The sequence below is a fragment of the Erithacus rubecula genome (genome assembly GCF_903797595.1).
Source record: "Erithacus rubecula genome assembly, chromosome: 13".
Classification (NCBI taxonomy): domain Eukaryota; kingdom Metazoa; phylum Chordata; class Aves; order Passeriformes; family Muscicapidae; genus Erithacus; species Erithacus rubecula.
This window is the reverse complement of record NC_136665.1, coordinates 9215036-9238606: the sequence shown is the minus strand read 5'-3', so window position 1 is coordinate 9238606 and position 23571 is coordinate 9215036. Positions and strand designations below refer to the sequence as shown.

The 23571-nt window shown below is 48.0% G+C and overlaps 1 protein-coding gene across 2 annotated transcripts; it reads left to right on the top strand.

Annotated features, from left to right (window-relative positions):
* The first annotated feature begins 1269 nt into the window (after positions 1 to 1269).
* RAB7A (RAB7A, member RAS oncogene family) lies at positions 1270 to 21242 on the top strand. Of its 2 annotated transcripts, XM_079316588.1 has the most exons (6): positions 1270 to 1386; positions 17269 to 17329; positions 18386 to 18512; positions 19300 to 19518; positions 20017 to 20145; positions 20286 to 21242. In XM_079316588.1, the coding sequence occupies exons 2-6, from the start codon at positions 17277 to 17279 to the stop codon at positions 20379 to 20381; spliced, it is 624 nt and encodes a 207-aa protein (XP_079172714.1). In that variant the 5' UTR covers positions 1270 to 1386; positions 17269 to 17276; the 3' UTR covers positions 20382 to 21242. The 2 variants fall into 2 exon arrangements, with proteins under 2 accessions (XP_079172714.1, XP_079172715.1); XM_079316589.1 differs by lacking the exons at positions 1270 to 1386; positions 17269 to 17329 and adding an exon at positions 18097 to 18246.
* Positions 21243 to 23571: the final 2329 nt, after the last annotated feature.

Genomic DNA, 23571 nt, shown 5'->3' with positions numbered 1-23571 from the left:
CTCTGGTGTCCCCCCAGGCCATGTGTTTATTTTGATGGGATGGGGCACGTCAAGAGCCATAGCTCAATACTTCCATTTATCACCTCATTCCCACCAGCCTCCTACTTTCACTCTGCCCCCATGGATGGAGCTCCATCCGGACAGCAGGGAGCTGTCTGCTGCCACTGCTCCCCCCGAGTGCCAGGATCTCTGTGTTCTTTGAGGCAGGCAGAAGCTTCAGTCATCAAAAAAAAAAAAAAAAAAAAAAAAGCTGTGTTCAGAAAGCATCTGTTGGTCAAGAGCAAGTGGCACGGGATCTTTTTGTGAAGTTCTGCATAACGAAGCTCTGTAATAGGTGGTGCCAGGATTGCTCTGCAGGACAGAAGGAAATTTCACTCACAGTTTTTGTTTGCTTTTCATATTGTGTAAAAAAAAATAATTAATTAGCCTCAATCCTCTATTATTTTTCATCAGCTTTAAAAATAACTTTTTTTTCTCGTGGTTGTTTTCCTGAGTTCACAAGCTAACTAAACCCACAGCAGTCACATGACTTGGATGAATAATAATATTCAAGTAATTGCTGAATAATAAATGAGCTTGCTGCCAACACAGAATAGAAAATATGAATTTCACTTGTACCACCACCAGGACAGTTGTTACCACATGAATTAGGGTCCAGAGACTTCAGAAAGTCCAATTTTACTTGCCTGCACTACTTGGTGCTGACAATTGCTTGGTTAATCAATCTGAATGGATATTCAACTGGCATATTTTACCTTCTTTTCTGACAAGTGCTGATGCTACTACCCCACTCAAGATTACAGCTGCAAGTAAAAATTCATAAGCATTAAATATATACTATCTAAAATGTGGCCTCTTTATATCTAATGGCAATAACAAAGGTGGGTTTTTTTTCACATTTTTAACCGTGAAGAACTTCGTGCTAGTTCTTCAACACATTTTAGAAAACTCCAAGGAACAGATTTGTGCCTGTGTGTCCGCAGCTTTTATTTCTGAAAGCATGAAGGTTTCTTTGGCCCTTTCCTCCTCCCTCAGCGCAGGGCGCGGTGTTCACTGCCGTGCTGCGACGGCACCCGCGGGGGAGGCAGATCCCTTCCCACCGCTCCCTTCTGGGGGGGGCTCCGGCGGGACCACAAACATTTATTTCGGACAATCACGGCACGGGGGACGCCGGCCGAGCATCTCCCACACGGCCCGGCCTCGGCGACCTAACATGGCGGGCGGGCTGGCGCGGTCACGTGGGGCGGCGCGCGGTGACGTCAGGGCCCCGTGAGCGGAAGTTGTCGGGGAGGCGGAAGCGAGCGCGGGAGGCGGCGGGGCCCATTAAAGCCGACGAGGCGGGCGGGGGGCGCAGCGATCGGGGTCGGGCCGCGGCGGCAGCACCAGGTGAGTCCGGCGGCACCGCGGGCAGCGCGCCGCTCGCGGGGATGGGGCGGGGGGAGCTGCTCGCGGCCCCTCCCCGCCACCGGGGGGGCCGCGGCGGAGGCGGCGCTGTCTCGGTGCTCCCGGCCGGCTTTGCAGCGGGGCCCGGCTCGCCTGCCCACCCCGAGGCGGGCCCGGGCGGCCGCGCTGCCCTCGGGACAGTGCAGGGGTCTCCCCGGGAAAGGGCTCCTCCCCGGGATCCACGTTTCGCCAGGCCTTTGTGGGGCCGTCTCCGCGAGAGGCTGGCGGAGGCCCGGGCAGTGCCGCCCGGGGCAGCGCATTGTCTGTGCCGGGGCAGCCGCGGAGCCTGCGGGGCAGCCGGGGCCAAGGAGGGCCGGGCTGTGCGGGCGCTGGGAGAAACGCTGCTTTGGGGGCCGCTTTAAACACGAACCGGCAGCCTCGGGAGAAATTAATGTGACCGAAGAGGCGGCCGAGGAGACTGGCAGTTATTGCGAAAGTAGCTGTCGGTGTGTGTAAAGCCTGAGTCAGTTCTAAGAACTATTGGAGTGGATGTTAGAAGTGCTTTTGTCTCTGAGTGTATAATAAGGTAAATTAAGTGATGGATGCATTATTAGTTTCCATATATACAGCGAGAGACTAATAAATATGGAAATGTCTGATGATTGTACTTAAGACAATTGCATTCCCTGTAAATAGAGGAATTATTTTAGTAGTAAAAAGGCTGACTTAATCTGAAGTAGAATAGTTAACCTCAGCATCAAAATGAGCATGTCTTACCTAGAAACTCTAGGCCTTTTGTTCTCAAAGCCGGAATTTTCAGCATTATCTCCTGGAAAACTCCAAATGTTTGCTGATAAGCAGAGCTGTTGTGATCTGTGTGTACGAGGTTTTTATATGTAAACTGAGAACACATGACAGAATGAAGTCCCCCCAATTGTAAGCAAGCTGTTCTTTGTTTGACACTTGCCAGCATGGAACCTTTAAAGTTTTCAGTACTTGTCACTGGCCAGCTCTGGCCTGACAGTCTGTGTAGCCATGTGGGGATTGAGTCTGGGGAAATGGAGAATTCTCTTTTTAGGGGAATAGTGTGTAAGTAGCTATGCCACAGTGTTTGGGTGGCTGTGAGTTGAAGGCTGTGGTGTTACCAGTGGTGTGAGTAGTAGCTGCATCCTAGCTATGGTTCCAGTAGAACTGGGCTGCTGGAGTCAGTGTACCCTGCTCTCTCAGGAGCTGAATTTGAGGTTAAAGTGGGTGGAGTCATTTGAATATTCCTTGTTAAATAATCAAGGCTTCGTTGCAGTACTTACTCAGGAAGAACAAGTATACTTTTCTTTCCCCCTCTCCCTTGTGACTCCCAACAGCTGACTGAACACATGACTTGCCCTCCATGCACTAATGAGTGGACCCACCATGCCTGCCCAGCCTGAGTCCTCAGAATTAAAGCACCTCTAATACTGTTAACTTTCAAAGCACTGCCTTTTTGGGGGGGTGTTGTTTTTTTCCTTTGTTCTTTGTGGTGTTATGTTAATACCCTACATTTGGTGTAGAAAAGCTGTTAGATGGGGCTAATCTGACCCCTCAATAAGGAAGACTTCTGAAATCTGATTAGCAGTTTCTCCTCTCCAAATCTGTAGTGTGTGAAATATAACAGATACAATGGAAGGGACTGGCTGTGTTAAACAATCTTCTTCCCTGTGGTGTCACACACTGGTCCCTGTCCTCAAACTCAAATACCCTGATCATAGCTCAGCATAGAATCCCAGAGTATTCCGAGTTGGAAGGGACACACAAGGATCGTGGGAGTTCAGTTCCTGGCCCTGTGCAGGACACCCCCACGTGTGCCTGAGAGTGTTCAAGTGCTCTTGAGCTCTGGCAGGCTTGGGGCCATGGCCACTTCCCTGGAGTGCCACTTCCCTGGGGAGCCCTGTTCCAGTGCTCAGCCACCCTTTGGGTGAAGAACTTTTTCCCTGTATCTAGCCTAAACCTGTTTTGACAAAGCTTCAAGCTGTTCTCTTGATCCTGCCACTGGTCACCAGAGTGACGAGGTGGGGAGCAGGACACCCTGAATTGTACCTTCAGGGTGATGAGTTTAGAATTCAAATAACTGTGTTGCAGAGTCTGCACTACAGCATCCTGGCCCTCCTGCTGAAGCCAGGGAATCAAACTCAGAGTGGCACAGACATGTCACAACATTGATAAATCCTTAACTGAAAGTGTACGATGTACTGCTCTGAAGTGACCTGGGAAAGATATGACTTTGCTTAGTTTGTTATCCAAAATAAAAGCTTATGAGCAGGAGGGTTACCAGATTTATTTTCTGCATTACCTTCTTAAAGCTCATGTTTTAAGATACTTGTGTTGGAAGGTTGTGAGAATTACCTGTTGGAGCAAATCTCTGGCAAAGCCTGTCCTTGAGGAAACATGACAATTACCATCAAACCATCTGTGCAAAACTATAAATAGCTCTGTCTCCAACATGTATGGGATTTTGGTCTAACTTCTGTGTGAAAATGAGACTGCTTTATGCAGAACTTAACATTTGGCTGTAAACAAAATTGCCTGTGCTTGGTTAGGGTGTGTTTTTAAATGCTGCATTGTGAGAGAGGATTTGCAGGTACCTGGCTCAGGAATAAGGGCTATGAAATAGGGCACTTGGATATTTGCATACTCTGAAACTGGCGGATGATGTGGGCTCACAGGTACTTACTGTTGCATGTCCCTGCCTTTAGAATGCAGCAATTTTCTGTGTTAAGTGAAGTAAATGGAGCCTTTGTGAAATAAGTACAGAACCCTCACCTTGCATGTTGCCAGTGTTTCCTTATGTCTTCTGGCTTCTCCTTGGCTGTGACCTGACTTGCTCTGAAGTCCTTGTTACTGGGGCCTGATGGATCTAAGATTCCCTTGCAGGGCTGTAGAGTAATTTAAAGATTATTGCCTCCAGAGAAGGGAGTCCAGCTAAGACCTTACCTAAATGCTGAACTTGGTTGGGCAGTAGCATGTGCTGCTTTTCTGACAGCAATCTTGCATCCTTCAGATGCTGGAGTACTTCATTCTTGCACAGCATTGTCTTGATGATTGCAGTTTAATTGTCCGTTGAGTTAGAGTTGAGTTGGCTTCCCTCTGCAGCTTCCTAAAATGATCTTTTGTAGTTGCTTTGTAACAGTCTGCCTTCAGATATAGCTGTGACTGGAGATTGCCAGGATAAAAGTGTCACTCTGTGCAGCACCAATCCAAACATGAGCTGTGCATCTCGAAACTGAAGTAGGTATGGATTATTAATTGAATGACACTAGTTAATATACCATGCTTATTTCTGCAGTGAGGGGCTCGATTGAAGCTCCCATTTCTCTTTAAATGCACCTTGAATAAAGCTTGCAAATGAGCGTCCAAGGTCAGGAAGTGCCCATGTGCTGCTCAGAAAAGCAGGCAGGGAAGGGATACCCCTGTGTCACTCGGCTCCCCTCTGGCTGCTGTGTGCTTGTTGCTTTTGCTCCCTTGGTGGGGCTGCAGCTCCCAGCCCAGCGCGCTGCTGCATTTTGTGCTGGCGGAGCTCTGCCCTGGTGATGTCATCGCTGCTGTGAGCGCTGCTCCTCCTCTCCGTGCCAGCAGCCAGAGCTCTGCCTGTGGGGGAAGCTTGGCCAGCACTGCTCTTGCTACCTCATGGTCAGTGACCCTGGAAAGGGAAGCAAGCTCATCAAGGCCACTGAAGTGTGTTGATTTGCAGCTTATCTCGAATAGCCTTGATTTCTCATGCCAGGAAACCTGTTTTTGAGGCCATGCCTGCCTTCACAAGGCAGTGAAGATTCAGGATTGAAGTGTAAACCTGTGGCACAGATTTCTAGCTGTATGATTTAAAGGCACTTGATACAGTGAGTGATTTGCTCTTCTGCATAACCACTTAAAATGACAATGTAAGCTGACTAATTGTGTCTAACTGTGCTCACATGAGTTTCAGGCAGAAATTGTTAAAAGAAATTTAATAGCTCTTTAATGTCAATTAAAAGTCCCAGTATTTTTCCTGAGTCTGTCCTGTATACTGTAACTTTGGTCATTTGAGAGATAAGGTGGACTAGTAAAATAGTGGCCATCAGCTGGAGCTGCCTTCAGAGCCAGCCTGCCTGGAGTACCTGGACCTTGGTTACTGGGGCTACCAGTTTATCTAACAAGTCTGTGCTGAGCCCTTGAACTCTTTCCAGCTGGAAGCAGAATCCTCTTCAAAGTAACCTGTCTGGTGCTTGTCTCCCTCAAGTGGGCTGAGTCACTCAGCTCCCAGACGTGGATAATGATATCTGGAGTCCAAACTGGCAGAGCAGTGACATTCTCTTGAGCATGAGCAGTGAGAGGGTTTTAGCTGAGACGTGCCCAGGCCTGAGCCTTTCTCCCTGCCTAACAAGATGCCATTTGCCCACAGAGTTCTCTTAACCTCACCATGCAAGTGAGGTTTTTATTAGACCTCTGTGGAGCTTCATCTAGAGAATAGGTGAAGTGTTCAAGTATTGATGCAGGATCTATGCAAGAGGTATGAGGGTATGAAGTATGAGTGTGAAACTGAGAATCCATAGTATGAATTCCTTGTTAGTCACTGACTTCAGCTGTCATGGCAGGCTACCTGTTGCACCTGTCCCATCCTGGTACTGAAATACTTGTCCTTCCTGCTCTGCAAACCACATTAGCATAGTATTGAGTGTGTGTAGGATCAAGAGTTCTGCTCACAGATCAAGGTGTAGTTCTTAGATTACAACCTGTCCCTAGAGAAAGCTTTCTCTCTAGAAGACTTATTACTGAGAACAGGACCTCCTGGAAGGAGGAGTAATTCCTTTTGCCATTAGTGTTGATCTGGTGCTTCCCTACATCTGCTAGTAGGATCTCCCATCAATATTTGTCCTTGCTTCTCTATCGTGTTTCTTACGCTGCAGGAGACGCAATATTCACTCTCTGATCTGAATATCAGGTGTAAGTTACAGCCTCTGGCAGACCTCCTAAGGGCTGTCATTTGACTTGGTCAAAGTCTCCTTTTAGTCTCTTGTTTCCTGCCCAGCCTCTAGGAACTCTGGCAGCCAGGAGTGGATAAACAAGGCTTGTTTACCACTGACAAGGTCTAAGATCTGGGCTTTGCTTACCATTGCAAAAGTTATCTATTTGTGTTTCTGAAACTGAAAGCATGACAGGAGTGTGTGAAAACTTAAAAACTCTAGTCAAAACTAGAAATCAATCTGAGCACTTAAAACATTCTGTCAGATATGGTAGAAATCTAACAACTCAGCTTTTTGTCAGTGACCTGGCTAACTTAGGATATTTTAAGTTGGACAGCCTTATCTTCTGGACCCATAGGTTACAACCCATCTGCCTCTGGCACTGTTTGTTTTATTGAAAGCAATAAGAGAATTGTCACTCACTATATGGTCTGATGTGAGAACTGTGCTGGGCTCTTGATATTCATGTCAGGGTTACTAAAACTATTGGGTGGCTCCACTAGCTGGGTGGCTGTGTGCCAGAAGGCCAGCAGACACCACTGTATAAACTGGGCTGTGTGAGCACTATAGCTGTGTTCCAGTTGGCTCAAGATTTTACTGAGTGGAAAGCTGTCCACCAAGGAGGCCATCATGGGAGAGGCATCATGGAAGCTGTGCTGGTGTCGCTGCAGTGCTCTGCGTAGGCAAGGCCCTTAGTCAAGACACATGGCTTGTTGCCTAGTGTCTCCCAGCAGCCAGCTATGTGCTCAACTCTCCTCCCACATCCTGAGATTGTCTCCCCCAGGGCAGAATAGGGGAAGTTAAGCTTGCTCCGATAAAGGGGGAGGGGTGTTAAAGCAAGCATGCCTGTTCTTGTAACAGCTTTGTCCTTGGGGGAAATCTGCTGGGAACTACCTGGAATCCTGTAGGATTTAAAAGGGGAACTGCTTCTTCCTGGAAGGTAGGGGCACAGCAATAATGATTCTTGAATGACATGGCATTCTTGACATTATTTGAGCCTCCAAGAGAAGGGTAGCAGAAGGTATTGAGACACTTGCTATCCATCTGTTAGGGTGTATCTGCCCAATCCTGAGAGGATATTTTGTGGTGTAAGGGTCACTTAGCTACTGGAGGAATCAGTAGACTAAAACTTCATGATGGAAACATCCAGCTTTCAGTGAAGCTTCTGGGTTTGGCTTTCTTGTAAAATGTCTTCCTATAAACTGAAGATTTCTACTTCAGCAGCCTTGCTTTCTGGGAATCCTGGTCTTGTTAGTGTGTAGCATTAGCTTCAAAAGGATCTTCCTGGACTCATCCCTTGCCACAGCTGCAATCTCCCACACCTGTGAAGATGTTGGGAATCATGCCCAGGATGTTGAGGAGCAAAGTGATCCATGTAAGGTGGCTGCCCAGCATAGCTGGCTGCATCCCTGGGGACATTTTCTTCACTCCCTTCATGACATTGCTTTGGCTGAATGTGATTATCACCTAGGATAATCCTACATGTGCTCCTGTGATCTTAGACTTAACAGCAGTCTGGGCAAAGTATTGTTCACATAGACAGCAAGAAATGTCCTCCAGACCTTTCCCACTGCTCCTGAAAATATTGTTGGTCTGACTGAACATGGAAAAACATATGCTGTGGTACTGTAAGCAAATGCATTTTCATGCTTGTTTTGCTCCCACTTGCAAACCATGTCAGATCAACCTGCCTCTTCTTGAGAAAGGTGGCTGTTGTGATATATAAACCAGTAGAAATCAGAGATCAGTATTTTGCATTAGGGTTGGTGTCTAGTCCTATATAGTTTGGACTTTTCCAGAGTAGAGTCATAATTCATGATGGCAGCTTTACGGCCAAAAACTTGTTCAGTTCCACAGGTAGTATTTAAACTTTGTGCAGCATAGAACAACTCTCATCTGGAGAAATGCCAAGAGGTGTAAAAGGCCTGTGAATCAGTGAGGCTTGGACTGAAGAGCTTGGCATTCAGAACTTGGGCTTTGAGCCTAACTGATCATATGCATCAGCGCCTCCCAGGAATGCAGCACTCCAAATCTCAGCCCTAAGGGAGCCACAGCAGAGCTGAGACCTCTGGCAGGGCAGACCCCTTCTCATGTGCAAGTCCTGTGATTTCATTGCCAACGTGGCTCCAGTGGCATTGCTTCTGCCTTCCCTGTGTTGTCTGGACTCTGGCAGGATGGATGTTGGCACGTCTCCTTCCAGTGAGCAGGATCCTTGCCCTCATCAGGAATGTGTGATAGAGCCTTTAGCTGAGGATTGAGGGAATGTCTGAGGCAAGCTAAAACCTTACTGCCACTGATAGGAGTGTCTTACCCAGCACTGGCTCTGGAGCTTCCTTGATCACACCAAGAATCTATCATGCACAAAACTGTTCCAAAGCTTCTGTTTCCCAGCTGAGTTTTCTGCTGTTTCTCCAAGCTGCTTGTGGCACCATCATTCTCTTCCTTTGGTGCTGAACTGTCTTAAGAGCATGTTACCCATGAACAGGACACAGCAGAATATTTGTGTAGGCCCAGTGTCAGTTCCATCTGGGAGCTACTTCAGACCATGTCAGTTGGCTTTTAGCACCATGTCACACTGGTTTGGTGCCCATGTTGAAGTAGACAATGAACAGAGCTTGAAGCCATGTGGCTGAGCTACTGCTGCTGGTTCCTGAGCTTCAGTTAGTTCAGAGCAGCTGTTCCAGCACTGGAGGCTGCAACTCCACCCTCAAAAAGAGGTGGAAATGTCCTGCAGAACAGCTGTAGTCTAAAAAGCTAATTCCTTTGGAATACTGAACTATGTTCTAAGATTCAGTTCTGATCTGAGCCATGTCAGTGTGCTAGCAGGCATCTAAAGCTCTAGGCTCTTCTTCAAGAAGGTGAAGTTTTTGGCATAGGACTCTCACATGGGGGTGGGATATACTGGACAGTGTATTTATACCTGTCAGATTGCAAGATAATGTTTTACACAAGGTATCAAAAATTAAGTTGTAGCTGAGGTTTCCAGCTCCATGAACAGAGGTAATTTCTACCTCACAGGGCTGTCTGGGAAAGGTACCAACTGGACAGAAGCCTGCTCTTGGTGGAGCAGTAAGCAGCAGGCAGCTGAACTGCTCCTCTTGAGGAGGGAATGAGGAGCTGTGCTTGAGCTTTTGGCTGGGTACCAGCAGGAGGGAATATATTGGTTAGAACAGCAACATAAATGTATTGGGAAGGAGGTGGAAATCAGTTTTGAGATGCTACTGATAGAACAGCAGCTAGAGTGTACCTTCAGTGTAGCTGTCACAGGAATATCCTGCCAGCTGCTTTTGGTGTGGGGTCTGTTTGACTGACTGCTGCTCTGTGGTGCATCTGTGAGGCCTGAAGGTGCCTCTGATTGCATAGACTGCAGGAGCCCATTGCCCTCAAAAACAACCTATTTACAGGGAGCAGTTCTTGCAAGTTGTCAGCCCAAATGACAAGATGTTCCTGATTTCCTTTTTAGACACAGCACGTGTCCCCACTAAATGTGAGGCTTTTCTCAATGGTATTTTCCAGTGAGCTGGGGAAGCTGAGCTGCTGATAGTCCTGTCATGGGAGTAGAAGAGACTACTGTCCTGCTTGTGTAGCCTTTGTCAGTGAAGGCTCAACCTGCTATTATAGCTTCCCATGCTCCTGCAGTAGTCCTCAGTGTGAGGATGCTGGATACATGTCCCACGTGTAGAGCACCAGGTTTGGTAAGGAACATATGCAGGCTCTGTAGCAGTCAAAAACATCAAAGGCAGTCGTATTTCTAGTTTCTTCCTTGAAGGCAGCTTGGCATCTCTTAAGCCATGTTGATATGAAATTAGCAGCCCCTGCTGATTGTCTTCTGGTACTGCTGTGCCCAGCTGAAAAGGCAGGACTTCTATCTTCCTTGTGGGCTATTGTGTCACTCTTGGCAGAATGCAAGTGACTTGTTAAACGTTGGTATCTGTTGGTCTCGGATTTGTGTTGAACTGTTCAGGCAGTCACTTGTAGCTTTGTATTGGTTGACACCCCATTAGCAATGTCTGTGTGACCAGCCAGAGGGAACCAAGCTGTTGTTAAATTGTAACTGGTAAAACTTGTTCAGCCCCATCTGGGGCTCTGCTGCAGTTGGAGTTTGAGGCTTCAATACAAAGGGTGTCTGGACTGCTTGGGCACTCTGCAGCTGTGACTGGTTAACTAATGGCAATAACAGGCTATGCCTTTCCTCAGGATGAGACTTTGCTTTTTCAGAGTAGCTGAAAAATTGGAACAAATTCATATATCTACTCAAAGGTTTAGCTAAAGCATTGCAAAGTACAGTGTGATCATGGCACAAGTGGTACTTGCCAGGCTGTTTGGTGTGCTTGGTCCTCTAAAAACAGGATAAATGTTCAGTGACAGTCTCATTTCACTGAAGATCTAAGCAGGCAGAAGCCCTTGAGGTGCCAGATGTGCTAGGGAGCTTGCTGCTTTTGAGAGGGAATGGTTCAGTCTGACTGAGCTGGTCCTGAATCATATTTCTAGCTTCAGTTTCCTTGAAGAAATGCTGAACCCAGTGAGGGAGGAGGGAGAGAATAAAAATAGCTCTCTGTAGTACAGAGACATCCATGCAAGAGAACAGTGAGTAGATGTGCTGTTTCTGTGTCAGAAGTGCACTTAGCTGCATTTTAGGACACTTTCTCACATTTCAGGATGGAAGGTTCTTCCAGAACACAAGGGTAGCTTTTGTCTGGTCACTGTGGTGAGCATGCTGTTGTATGTGGTGGCCCCTAATGGAGACCTGATCTGTCCACATCATCTTGTTCATGGTGGGTGTTTTTGCTAAAGGTCCTGTGGGAAAGTGGAAACTTTTCCTTATCAGCCACAGCACCCAGAAAAGATCTGCAGTGCTTCAGGTTCAAATGCACCTTTTTGTGGAATACCTGCTTACTCTTGTGCTGCCTGCTGGGACAGGGAGCAAAACTAGGCATCCATAACTCTTGAGTTTAGCTCTGCTCAATGCTTGCTGCCCTACCATTCTGTGCTTTGTCGGTGTGGTCTTAAATATTCCTGGCAGAGGACACAAAGTGAGATGATCCACACTTCAGCACTGAGCTGGTTTCTAGCAGAAGGTGCAGGTGGAAGGCTGATAGCTGCCCAGGGAACTCCTGGTCAAACATTCCAGCCTCTATAGACATGTTAGAATTGTGATTACAGCTGTTCAATAGCAAAGCTGAAACAGTAAAGACTGCTCAACAGCTTCAAAACTGGTATGGGTATGATGCTGCTTAGGGAGCCTTGTCTTCCATGGAGGTGAGATTCTCATAGGGCTGGATGCTTTCACACTAAAATTGTTCATGAGCAGCTTAGAATATTCCTTTTGCAAGGCCTGCTTCTGTTAAAGCATAGCTAATCTGAGGTCTGATGAGCCTTCAGTGCAAGCTACTACTGTTCCTTGCTTATACCAACCCAATTAATATTAAAATGCCTGCATTGTGACTTGACACGTGAACATCTCTAAGGAATTCATAACCTTCCATTTCTGCTTTGAGTTAAACCAGCTGTCTTAATATAGCAAGGGAAAGGACAGTTGTAATGTACTCTGAAGCAACAAGGGAATCTTAATTAGACTTGGCATAGGCTTTATTTGCTCTTGAATCTGAGCTGTAGTGCTATGAAGCTTCATAGGATGGGTTTTGACTCTTCCTTTCAGATCAGCCAAGCCAGTGACACTTGCAGGTTAGGTGTTAGAGATTTTCCCATGCTACTCCTGCAGGTGAGCTTTAAAGGTAACAACAGTATTGTGGGAAAGAATATGCTATACCAGCTTAATTTCCTGAGGGTCAGCATATCATTAATGGCTTGTTTGCCATAGGCAAGGCAAGGATAAGCATTAAAAATAGAGTGGAAGGTCTTCTCTCCTGTGTTAGAGACAGCTGTGTCATTTCTTTGGCACCAGCTAAGCCAGGAGGAGGAATGATGCTGATGATCAGCTCTTGGCTGTGCCTGGTGGCTCCTGAGCAGGAGCTGTAGGCTGTGCTGCTGTAGGCTGTGTTCTGAGCAGCCATGCAGATGACCTCGCTCAAAAAAATTTTATGCAGTGTGAAACAGAGCTGAGTCTTGGATCAAATCTTAACAAACAAGTTTTTCTTTGTGATACCTCTGAAAAAGGAAGTGTTTGTTCAGAAGTGCTCCTGGGACTGGACACAAGCCCCATGTGAGCTCTTACACTGCCATCTGAAGGGTGTGTGCCTCAACAGGGTGCTGCTCTGGGTAAATGTGTCAAATACCATAAAGGAAGACAAGCTGCATTATATAGTGCAAAATAATCTTAGTGCTGAGTTAGTGGACTCCAGCCTAAATCAACTCAACCATTTTCTACAGGACCCGAAGATGTTTCCTTGTTGTATTGGGGAAGGAAAAACTCTGAAGTGTTGATCTGTTTATATCTGCAGTGAGAAGATTATTGAAGAGGGCTTGGCCCATCAACTGTCTGGGTTTCAAGGCAGCATCAGTCAAGCCTGGTAGAACAGGGGTGTGAGACTGGGCAGTGTCCACTGCTGGTCCCTGGCTGGGCTGGGGTTCCTCACTGTCTCATGGCCCACACCAAATATGCAGCTGTGGCAGCTCCTCCTGTGCTATGGCTCACATCCGTTGTGTCACCTGGGATGGAAGCTGAGTGTCTCACCTGCCTGGGGTTGATGGGGCAGTGACAGCCCTTCACACTGCTGGCTAGCCTGTCAGCTATGACAGGAAGGCAGTGTCAGCTCTGATTCAGCCTGACTTCCTATGTCTGCAGGTGGTTACTCACCTGAGTTATTTCTAAGGTAATGAATCTTGACAGAGCAGTTTTCCCTCCCCTCATAGTGGGACTTCAGGCTATGTTGAACTTGGGAGATAAGCATCCAGTGTGATTTAGTGTTGCAATTTAGGGCTCTGCAAATCCCTCCCTAAGCATGAGAACTAATGCCAGCTTGTCCAAAGCTGCTTCAAATACCAGGAGGCAGTGAGCTGCAGCAGCAAGTGATATTGGAAACACTCTGAGGAAAATAGAAGCAGTTCCCAGAAGCATGCTGGATTCTGGCACAGCCACTCCTGGGTAAGTTGTTTTCCTCTGTCCTGAGGAAATCAGGTGACTTGCACTGGACTTGAACCTATGCAGATGTTTTTCATGACAGTTCAGTGTACACAGCTGTCTTTAAGCTGTTTTAAAGCTCTGTTCATTTGCTTCTTGCTCCATCCGGGCTGCTTGTGCTGACAAGTGTCACTTATGTGCTTTGCAAACACAGGAGGTGCACAGGAGAGCTTCTGTGGTCTATTGTCCCCTTGTCTATAGGGGAGACAAGCTGTGGTGTGTGGATCTTGGTGAGAGCAGAAGCAGAGCTGAATGTTGGTGTTGTTGACAACTTTGGGCTGACTCTATCTTGGTGAGCATAGCTGTGCTGTCAGCTGGATCAGTGAACAGTGCAGTCCACTGGAAAAGGGAGGTGTTGACACTTGATGAAACTGTCCTCCCCAGCCTCTCTGGCATCTGCTAACACCCACCTAAGGGTGGCATCAGCCCTGTGGGTGACCTGTCACTGCTCATTCCACAGCCCTGAACTCCCTCCACTGGCTGTTACCTCCTCAGCACTGAGTCCTGTTCAGATGTATCTCAAGGATCTCATGAGGTTATGCAGGAAAAAAACCAGAAGGGCCAAAGCCCAACTAGATGTTAATCTGACTACTGCTGTAAAAGACAATGAAAACCAGATCTATACATTAGCAACCAAAGGGGAGCTAAGGGGAATCTCCAACCTTTATTGGATTTTGGGTGAAATCTAGTGACAAAGGATGAGGAAAAGACCTGATACAGGGCTCTAGACACACAGCCAAGACTGTGGCTGTGTGGGTGGATACTGAGGGAACTGTTGGAAGTGCTCCCTGAGCCACTTTCAATCCAGCAGTTGTGACTCCCACTGGGAGGTCCCAGTGGACTGGCAGTTAGCAAATAAAGTGTCCATCTACAAGAAGGGTCAGAAGGAGGATCTGTGGAAGGCCTGTTAGTCTGAGCTTGGTGCTAGAGAAGGTTATGGAGCAGATATCTTGAATGCCATCATGCAACATGTGCAGGACAGCTGGGGATTGGGCCCAGTGAGCATGGGCTTAGGAAAGGCAGCTCCTGGTTGACCAACCTATGGCAAAGTACCCTGCATAGTGTATCAGGTTGTGGATGTGATCTGTCTGGATTTTAGTACAGCCTTTGACACTGTTTCCCACAGCATTCTCCTGGAGAAGCAGGCTGCTTGTGGCTTGGACAAGTGAACTGTTTGCTGGGTAAAAAACTGGTTGGGCCCAGAGAGTGCTGGGGAATGGAGTTACACCCAGCTGGTCACCAGTGCTGTTCCCCTGGGATCAGTACCAGGGCCAGTCTTGTTTAATGTTTATCAGTGCTCTGGGTGACAGGATTGAGGGCACCTTCAGTAAATTTGCAGATGACTCCAAGTTAGGTGGGAGTGTTGGTCTGCTGGAGGGTAGGAGGGCTCTGCAGAGGGATCTGGACTGGCTGAATCAATGGGCCAAGGCCAGTGGTGTGAAGTTCAACAAGGTAAAGGTGGATCTTGCCTTTGGGTCACAACCCCGTGCATCTCCAGGCTGGGGCCAGAGTGGCTGGAAAGCTCCTGGCAGGAAAAGATCTGGGGGTGTTGGTTGACAGCAGCTGAACATGAGCCAGCACAGGTGTGCCCAGGTGGCCAAGAAGGCCAGTGGCATCCTGGCTGTGTCAGCAATGGTGTGGCCAGCAGGACCAGGACAGTGATTGTCCCCCTGTGCTGGGCACTGCTGAGGCCACAGCTCAAATCCTGGGGTCAGGTTTGAGCCCCTCACTACACAAAAGGCATTGAGGGGCTGCAGTGTGTCCAGAGAGGGAAATGGAGCTGGGGAAGGGGCTGGAGCACAAGGCTCCTTGGGAGTGGCTGGGGGGGTTTAAGCCTGGAGAAAAGGAGACTCAGGGGGGAAATTATGGCTCCAGAACACCTGAAATGAAGATATACAGCAAGCTGGGGGTTGGGCTCTTCTCCCAGGTAACAAGTAACATGATGAAACAGCCCCAAGTTATGCCAGGGAGGTTTAGATTGGATATTAAGGAAAGTTTCTTCACTAAAGGCACTGTCAAGCATCGGAATGGGCTCCCCAGGTCAGTGATGGAATCACCATCCCTGGAGGTGTTTGAAAGCCATGCAGTTGTGGCACTGAGGGACATGAGTGTGGCTTGGCATAGTGCTGGTTGGACCCATTGGATGGTCCTAGAGGCCTTGCCCAACCTAAACAACCCTCTGACTGTGAGGTGGGTGCAGTCCAAAAAGGTTTTAGCTGTAGGTGCATCACTACAGTGGCTACAGGGGTGCTCTTTCTGCAGCATTCACTGACAGCAAAGGCTAAAGTGCTTTGTGTCTTCTAACCCTCAAAACTTGATGATTAAGATCTTTTGCAACTGGACTGCATCTAATGAGAGGCTTTTACAGCTTGAAGCCTCCTGTAGTAGTGGGGTGAAATGGGCATAGTTATCTAGCACCTTAGGCTGTTGTGTATCCCAGGAAGCACATAGCATCAAGCTGCTTGGAAGGCATATATCCCTGTTGTGTAGAAGCTAAGGCCTCCTTAGCTGTGAAAATCAGAAATAGCTCCTGAGGAGTAGGAGTTGTGTGTTGTAATGAATGTGGAATAGCAGGATGGGAATTTTATAGGGTAAGCAAGTCCATATGTAAGGGCTTAATATCAAGGCCTGTTGTCAAGGCTCTCTGAAGTCAAGTAGCACAGCTATAGCATCTTGTGGCTCCTCTTGCTGTAGTGAACCTGCAGGGCTCCTTCAGGGAAGCCAAGAAATCTTTGTGTTGTGGATCAAAACAGGGTCTGTGATCTGATCCAGCACATAAAAGTGGCTGCCCCTCCAGAGGTGTGGAGAAGGGTCTCATTGGTAGGAAGGGTGTGCTCAGCCACTGGCAGGACCTTGTACTTGCTCTCACCATGCTAAGGCATATCCAGAATTGTATTCAGGCCTGCTGCAGCTGATGAACTTGTAGCTGCCTCACTGATCTGAAGAAGAGCAAATAAGTGTGGAACTGAAGCTCAGCTCTCTTGCTAATTGGATAGACCATTAGTGGTCCATGAAGTTTTTCAGTTGCAGGATGCAACTGAACAAACAAGTGATCATCTAATGGAGTAGATGACCAGCAGTAGGCTGCATGTTGAAGTTTGTCACTGTAACCTTATTATACCAAAGCTGAGGTGGCAATAGTCAGCTTCCTGTGCCCTCAGAGAAGCCACAGTCTGGTAGCAGTTTTCTGTGTAATTCAGCTGCCCTGTGTGGCTGTTGTAACTGATTTAACCACAACATGTCCTTGGGATTTGGCTCTTTCACACTGCACAGCTGGCTAGAGAAAGCTGCTACTTCTCCACGCTCATGATGGAGGAAATGTGTGTGGGGGGGGGGGTTGTTTGTTTTTTCCTTATTTTTTGCTGGGAAACTACTAGACAGCACAAAAAAGCTTCAGTGTGGTATTAGACATGTGCCTGTTTACCCTTCATTTTGTGACATGTGTAAGAATTATTAGCCTGTGTTGGGAGCTGGTATGATTTACTGCACTGCCTCAAGTCAAGGAGATGGTCTGGGCTAGTATATCTACCAAATGGCCTGGAAATAGGATCCAGAAGGGTCTTGGTACAGTAAATGACAAGTGCTCAGCTCATCTACCTCTTGGTGTTAAATTGCCACTGCTGGTCTGACACGGCCCATCCTATGCAGTGGGCAGACACCTGGTCAGTGCTGAGTGTTGCCTTGAGCTGGAGTCTGGTTTCAGGAGTGCTGGGCCCTGCCTGTTGCTGGCTCCTTGCTGAGAGTCAGGTTTCTCAGACATCAAACTTGCTGCTTGCTTTTTTGAGGAATTATATACAAATGGTTTGTGATGAGATTGTTCTTCCTTTCTAGTGTGAAAGATGACTTCTAGGAAGAAAGTGTTACTGAAAGTCATCATCCTTGGAGACTCTGGGTAAGTGGAAGAGCCTTTAAGCTGCTAATCTCTGTCTAGAGCAGTGCTCTTGACTAGTGGGAGCCTAGATGTACTGTAAGGAATCAGCAGTGCTGGGAGGAGAGATTTTACAGCCCATGATAGGTGTGTTACATCACAGGTCTAAGAACTCTTCCCTGCCCTCTGTCTTGAATGTGTCCCTGCAGTTTAGTATCATGAGGTCCTGCCACAGTATTAAATGGGGAGAATGTGGTGGGCAGAGCAGAATAACCTTTTGCAAGGAGGATATGTGTTGTTGGATGAGTGTTTCACTTAAAAAAATAAAACAGAAAAGCACTAGTAAGCATTCTTAGGTCACTTCCTAAAATTCTGTCTCTAACAGGGACATAGTCTGTACCAAGCCATCTGCTTTGCTTCTCTGGAGCTGGAGCACACCCCTTGGAGTGAAAGGCTTTGCTCTGTGCTCTCAGCAGGGAATCTGCTCTGCTGTCACAGGTTACTTGCTGTGCAGGCTGTAACCTGATTCCCATGACATAAGCCTTATTTATACCACTGTCCCCAGCAAGCTGTTGTTCAGGGAATGTTTCTCAGCCACACAGAGGGCATGTGAGCCTCCAAGCTTGCTCTCTGGGGAGGATCTGCACCTCTGGGTGCCTAGCAGATGTGTTTGTGAGCTGTTGCTCTCTGAGATTATCTGTTTTTCCACCTCCTTCTGCAGAGGCTGACGATTACTGTTTGTGATGGGTTTCTCTGAAGCACTTCATCTTCCAAAATTGCCTTCATGGTCATAGTGTGATATCTGCTCCTTACCAAGGATCAGATTAGTGATGGGGAAATGAGGTTTCTCAGGATGTAATCCTTTGTATCCTTGGGTAGCAAATGCTCTTACTCAGCTGATGTCTCAGCATCTCTTGGTGTGCAAGCCCCTTCTTGCAGAGGTGGGTGCTTTTTTGCTGGTTGAAAAGCCAGGAGGTTATGGGCAGTGAAGAGCACTGGAATGTTCTCTTCAGGGTGGTTAACTCAAATATTGTTGTAGAAACAGCCAACCAAGTCTTTATTTTGTGTGTTCCTGTGCAGGGTGGGAAAGACATCGCTCATGAACCAGTATGTGAACAAGAAATTCAGTAACCAGTACAAGGCTACGATAGGTGCAGACTTCCTGACAAAAGAAGTGATGGTGGATGACAGGCTAGTGACAATGCAGGTAAGGGGGACTGCTCCCTGCTGCAGGGGGTGCCATCACCCCACTCGTGTGGAAGCATCTGCTCTGGGGTAGCCCAGACTGGTGTAGGGGCTCAGAGTACTGGCTGTGAGTCTTGTTTGCACTGAGCTTCTGTTAGACATAATGCTTCTGGGCTTCTCTACAAATTTTTGCATGGGCTGAACAAGGAAATACAAAGATTAATCTGGGTTCAGCTCACAGCAGTGTTGCTAAGCCCTGTTTAAAAAACTGGATTTAATACTGTCAGTAAACTAAACTTGTTAGATTCACTTCCCTAGTGCTCAAGAACTGGGAAGAGCAGGGAAAAGTCTCCCAAGGTCAACCATTCATGTCACCCCAAGTCCTGTGGGTGTAGTGTTAACCTGCCAGCCTCCTTATGTCTCTAGTATCTGAAGTTTTCATCTGTCCATGGTGAAACTGATTGCATGGCAGCAAAAGCTGCAGCCATCAGAAGAGTGTTTGGACTCTGCTGGTATCCAGGTGCATTCAAGCACTGCAGGCAGGTCACCTGCTGATCCTAATACCCTAGTCTTGCTTGCTTAGGACAAGGATATGTCCCTGGCTGAACACAAAAAGGGTCAACTATCTTTAGAAGGTGTTTCTGGCTCTTGATGCTTAGTGCCTACAGAAATCCCCAAGCCTTCAGGTGCTGTTCTCTGCCTAGCTGGGGACTATGTATGCCTGGTGGGGAGTTTTGGAATTAATGCCCTAATTGCAGACTGACTGTGTCAGACTAGAACTGGCTTATCTGCCCTGTCTTTTGCTCTAGATATGGGATACAGCAGGCCAAGAACGGTTTCAGTCTCTAGGAGTTGCCTTCTACAGGGGAGCAGATTGCTGTGTGCTGGTATTTGATGTCACAGCTCCCAACACGTTCAAAACCCTCGACAGCTGGAGGGACGAATTCCTCATTCAGGCCAGTCCAAGGGATCCTGAGAATTTTCCTTTTGTTGTGCTGGGAAACAAGATTGACCTAGAAAACAGACAAGTGAGTACTGGGACTTACTAACCTCCTCTTAAAAAATTGCTGGGGTGGGAGACCTTGTAGAAACACAGGAGGGTTACCTGAGAAACGGGAGTGGGAGGTGCCTGAGAGTGGCTCAGATGTTGTTTGCCACCGGAGAAGGGTTTCTCCTGCCTGGAGAGGTCAGAGCACAGCATGCTCCTGCCCACTGGTGGAAGGATTGCAGCAGCTTGCTGGAGAGGTGCAAGGAAAGGAGCTGCTTCTGCTTCCCCAGCTGTGCTGAGCAGTTCCTATGGGAGCAAGCCAGTGCCCTGAGGTCTCATTGCCCTTGGGCATGGTGCTCCTTGCCCTGGGACTGGGTCTGTCAGGTGATGGGAAGTGGTCTCCTGTGTTCTGTTTCAAGGTTGTGGCTTTGAGGTCAGAGCTGCTCAGGTTGAATATGAGGGATCTCTGGCCTTGCCCTGAAAACAAAACCCCTCCCTGCACAGCAGGAGGTAGTGATACTGCTCTCTGTCCACCCAGGTCACCACAAAACGGGCACAAGCCTGGTGCTACAGTAAAAACAACATCCCCTACTTTGAAACCAGTGCCAAGGAGGCCATTAATGTGGAACAAGCTTTCCAGACGATTGCACGAAATGCACTTAAACAGGTAGGGAGGGGGCCAGTGTGCAGCCCTGTGCTGGTGCTGTGGGCAGCCTGGGGCTCACCCCAGCCTTCCCCAGCTCCTTGTGTGCTGGGAGCTGTCTGCAGAGCCGTGGCATTAATTAACTCCTCCCTCTCTCCAACTAGGAAACCGAAGTGGAACTTTACAATGAATTCCCTGAACCCATCAAACTAGACAAGACTGACCGAGCGAAGGCTTCTGCGGAGAGCTGCAGCTGCTGAGGGGAGTGGGAGGGGTTGAGCACAGTCCTTCACAAATGAATATCACACTTAGGCCTTCAAACACACAGCCCCTCTTCTGTGTTTAAAATGAAATTACAAAAAAAAAAAAAAAATTGCATCTCCAGCTGCCAAAATCCACCCATCTCTCATGAGCATCTGAGTCCTGCGCTTCAGAGCTCACGTCCCCACACCATCCACATCACACTTCATGGTAACAGACCTTTCTCTTAGTTTAAAATGGAAACTCTTATGTATGTTGGGAACTGAATCTAATTCCGGGTGTCCAATGGAGAGAAACTGTTTACAGGTAATCTGTGTAACAAGTTACATACATTTTTAACTGTCTCGTGTTTTCCCCGTGAAGGCTGCAACTGGAAAGGCTGATTACCCATAGTTCATTGCAAGCTCAGCACTCAGTCAGACTAGGTTGAGTTTTGTATGTATCTCTGTTAATGCTTGTTACTTTTAACTAATCAGATCTTTTTACAGTATCCATGTATTATGTAATGCTTCTTTAGGAAAAATCTTATAGTACATGTTAATATATGCAACCAATTAAAAATGTATAAATTAGTGTAAAATTCCTGAATTACATGTTCAAGTACTGAAACACAGGTTGTGTAGAAAGTGAGGAGGACACTTGTGACCTGCGGTGTGCTAGCAACACAGAGTCCAGATAGAGGCAGTATTCTGTACAGTAGAGATGAACTATGTAAGCCTTCTTGTTTTGAGGCCAAAAAGGCTTCATCTTCTGGAAAAATCTGTCTGGCTTCCTTGTATCTAAATTCTCAGATTTGCATAACAGCATTGATATGCACACTGGATTATTGGATTTAAAATTAAATACAGCTATGAAATGACCTCATTTGTTCACCTCCCCTACTGCTTAACTCCTGACATCCTGGAGCGAGCATGAGGAGCCAGAGCTGAGTGTGCCTGTGGCTCTTTGTGCTGTGGAAGGAGCTCCTCTCCCACTTGGGGTGTGGTAGCTGTTTCTTGATGAATGACCTGGACTATGAATCTTCCCTTTCTTCTTACTGACTGCTAATCTGGATTTTTGGTATGGAAAAACTTGGCAATCTAGTCCCTTTCCTCTCTTCCTTTCTTCCTGGTATTTGTTCTTGCGTTTGTAGCTTGCTTAAATGGAGCCCTTCTACCTGTTTTCCAGAGGTCTACATTCTAGTACGTAGGCTGAGCTCTTATGTAAAGAAACGAACATGATGCCAATAAACTTAACAAGAACAAACCTTCTTGTTTACTTCTGCTTCTGGCTCTTTTTTTCCTCTACTAACATGCTTTCTTTCCTCTGTCTAGTCACCATTCCAGCAAGCCAATGCCTGCTAACTGAAGGACACTTTTGCTTGTTCCTTACTATAAAGCTTGTGCCTTCCAGCTTGGTTTTTGAGAGTGGGGTGAGCCAGCCCTGCTTCCTTGGCTGGGGCACTGCTAGTGAGTTTACCCCTCTGCTTCTCTGGAAGCTGCGTGCAGGGGCAGGAATGATGCTGGCTCAGATCCCTCAGTGAGGACAGTCCTTCAGCCCTGTTCCTGGACAGCCTTTGTTTTGGGACAGGCTGTTAAAGCTCCTGCTGCCCTCCCCTTGGAGGGGTTGTGTGAGCAGGGCAGGCTCAACCCTTCCTGGGCTTCCTTGGAGTGAATTGAGGGCCTTTCTGTGGTCCAGCCTAGTCAAAGTTAAGCCTTTAAATTCTAGATGCTGGGTATGACCCTCTGCTTGCACTCACCAAGGCTGAGCTGACAACTGTACCCAGAGGAAGATGGAAAACAGAGTTTAGTGAAATGAGGGCAGTTATTTCAAGAGCTTTCTAACAGTTTTTGTGCTCCATATCCTATTTTATGGTGCTGTCCTATCACACTTTTCTCACTTGACTGGGCTTTTGCTGTCCACATCAATCTCAAATAACTGCACTAGCACTGTGTCCTGGTGGGACTGCTTTTCTATCTGCATCCTTTTTGAAGGACTTTGACCTTCTGCTCATCTCCATTTAAAGTGTTCTGCTCTCATTTTCTGTGGATACAGCTGGACTGTGGAGAAAGCCAAGCTGGGGGAGGGGGGGAACAATAACCCTGAAGTTTTTGGGGAAAGGGGATGGTCTGAACTTTGCAGCCCTCTGCCTGGTGGAGCTCAGGCTGCAAGGGCTGTGGCTGAGCCCTGAAGCAACCCTGTGTTTAATGTCTTTCCAGCCAGATAAACTGGCACTAGCCCAAGGCAGAGGGAGAATGCTCCAGATGGGGTAGGACAGCTGTGGGGCTCCTTGCCACAGGATGTTATGGATGCTAAAGGGGAGGGCAGGATTCCATTTGCCACCTACACGTACCAATGTTTTCACAGGTGGGAATGCACACAAGTGTTCAAAAACCAGTGCAGGAGACAAGCAGCATGGGAATTGGTGCCCTGCTGTTACACTCACGGCTGGTGTTGTCACAGATGGGGGCTGGTGTTCTGCAAGAGTCACTGTCATCACTGTGGCCTGGAGAAGCCAGCTGCACTGACTGTTGCTGCAGGGGGAACACACTTAAAACCACTCCCTGCACCACTGGAGTCTCGTGGCTTTTACTTTTGTGATGACCTCTGTTGCTGGTGCAATGACAGTGAGTGCAAGGATGACTTTTTGCTGGGTGAATCCCAGAGGAAATCTCGCCCTGGAAGAGGCTGAAACATTCAGCTGCTTCATGGGGAGGAGGAAGAGACCCAAAGAATGAGCCTGGCTGGACGAGGGGATGGGGTCCGTTCCCAAATCCACTGTTTCTAGGCATAATAGAAAAAGTTCCAGCAGCTCAGGGCTGGTGCAGGGGGTGAAGCCGAGCGAGGTCGTGGCAGGGCAGGGTGGGCAGGGCAGGCAGTAGCGCTGGAACCGCTCAGACGGCAGCTGCGATGTGCGAATACGAAAGCTGGGCAATCACACAACCCCATCCGTGCTGCGGGGCTGCGTGCGGGGAGCAGAGCCAAGGGAATTCCAGTCGGAGCCCAGGCCGGCACGTGGAAGGCGGCGGAGAGCCGAGCTGCGGGGCCCGGGCGGCAGCGCTCCCGCACGCTCAGCAGCGGCTCCTGGCTGCTTTTTGGGGCTGGAGCCGTCCTGCACTGCAGCCGGAGCCCCCCAGGAGCCCTCCGGCCAGCACAGCCCGGCGGGCTCGGTGCCAGCACAGCCACAAACGGCCGCACCGCCCCCGGTGC

Excerpts from the sequence above, each read along its gene's own strand:
- RAB7A (XM_079316588.1), top strand. The coding sequence starts at position 17,277 with ATGACTTCTAGGAAGAAAGTGTTACTGAAAGTCATCATCCTTGGAGAC. Across the intron at positions 17,330-18,385 it reads ATCATCCTTGGAGACTCTGG|GGTGGGAAAGACATCGCTCA; the intron begins GTAAGTGGAAGA and ends GTTCCTGTGCAG. Across the intron at positions 19,519-20,016 it reads TTGACCTAGAAAACAGACAA|GTCACCACAAAACGGGCACA; the intron begins GTGAGTACTGGG and ends CTGTCCACCCAG.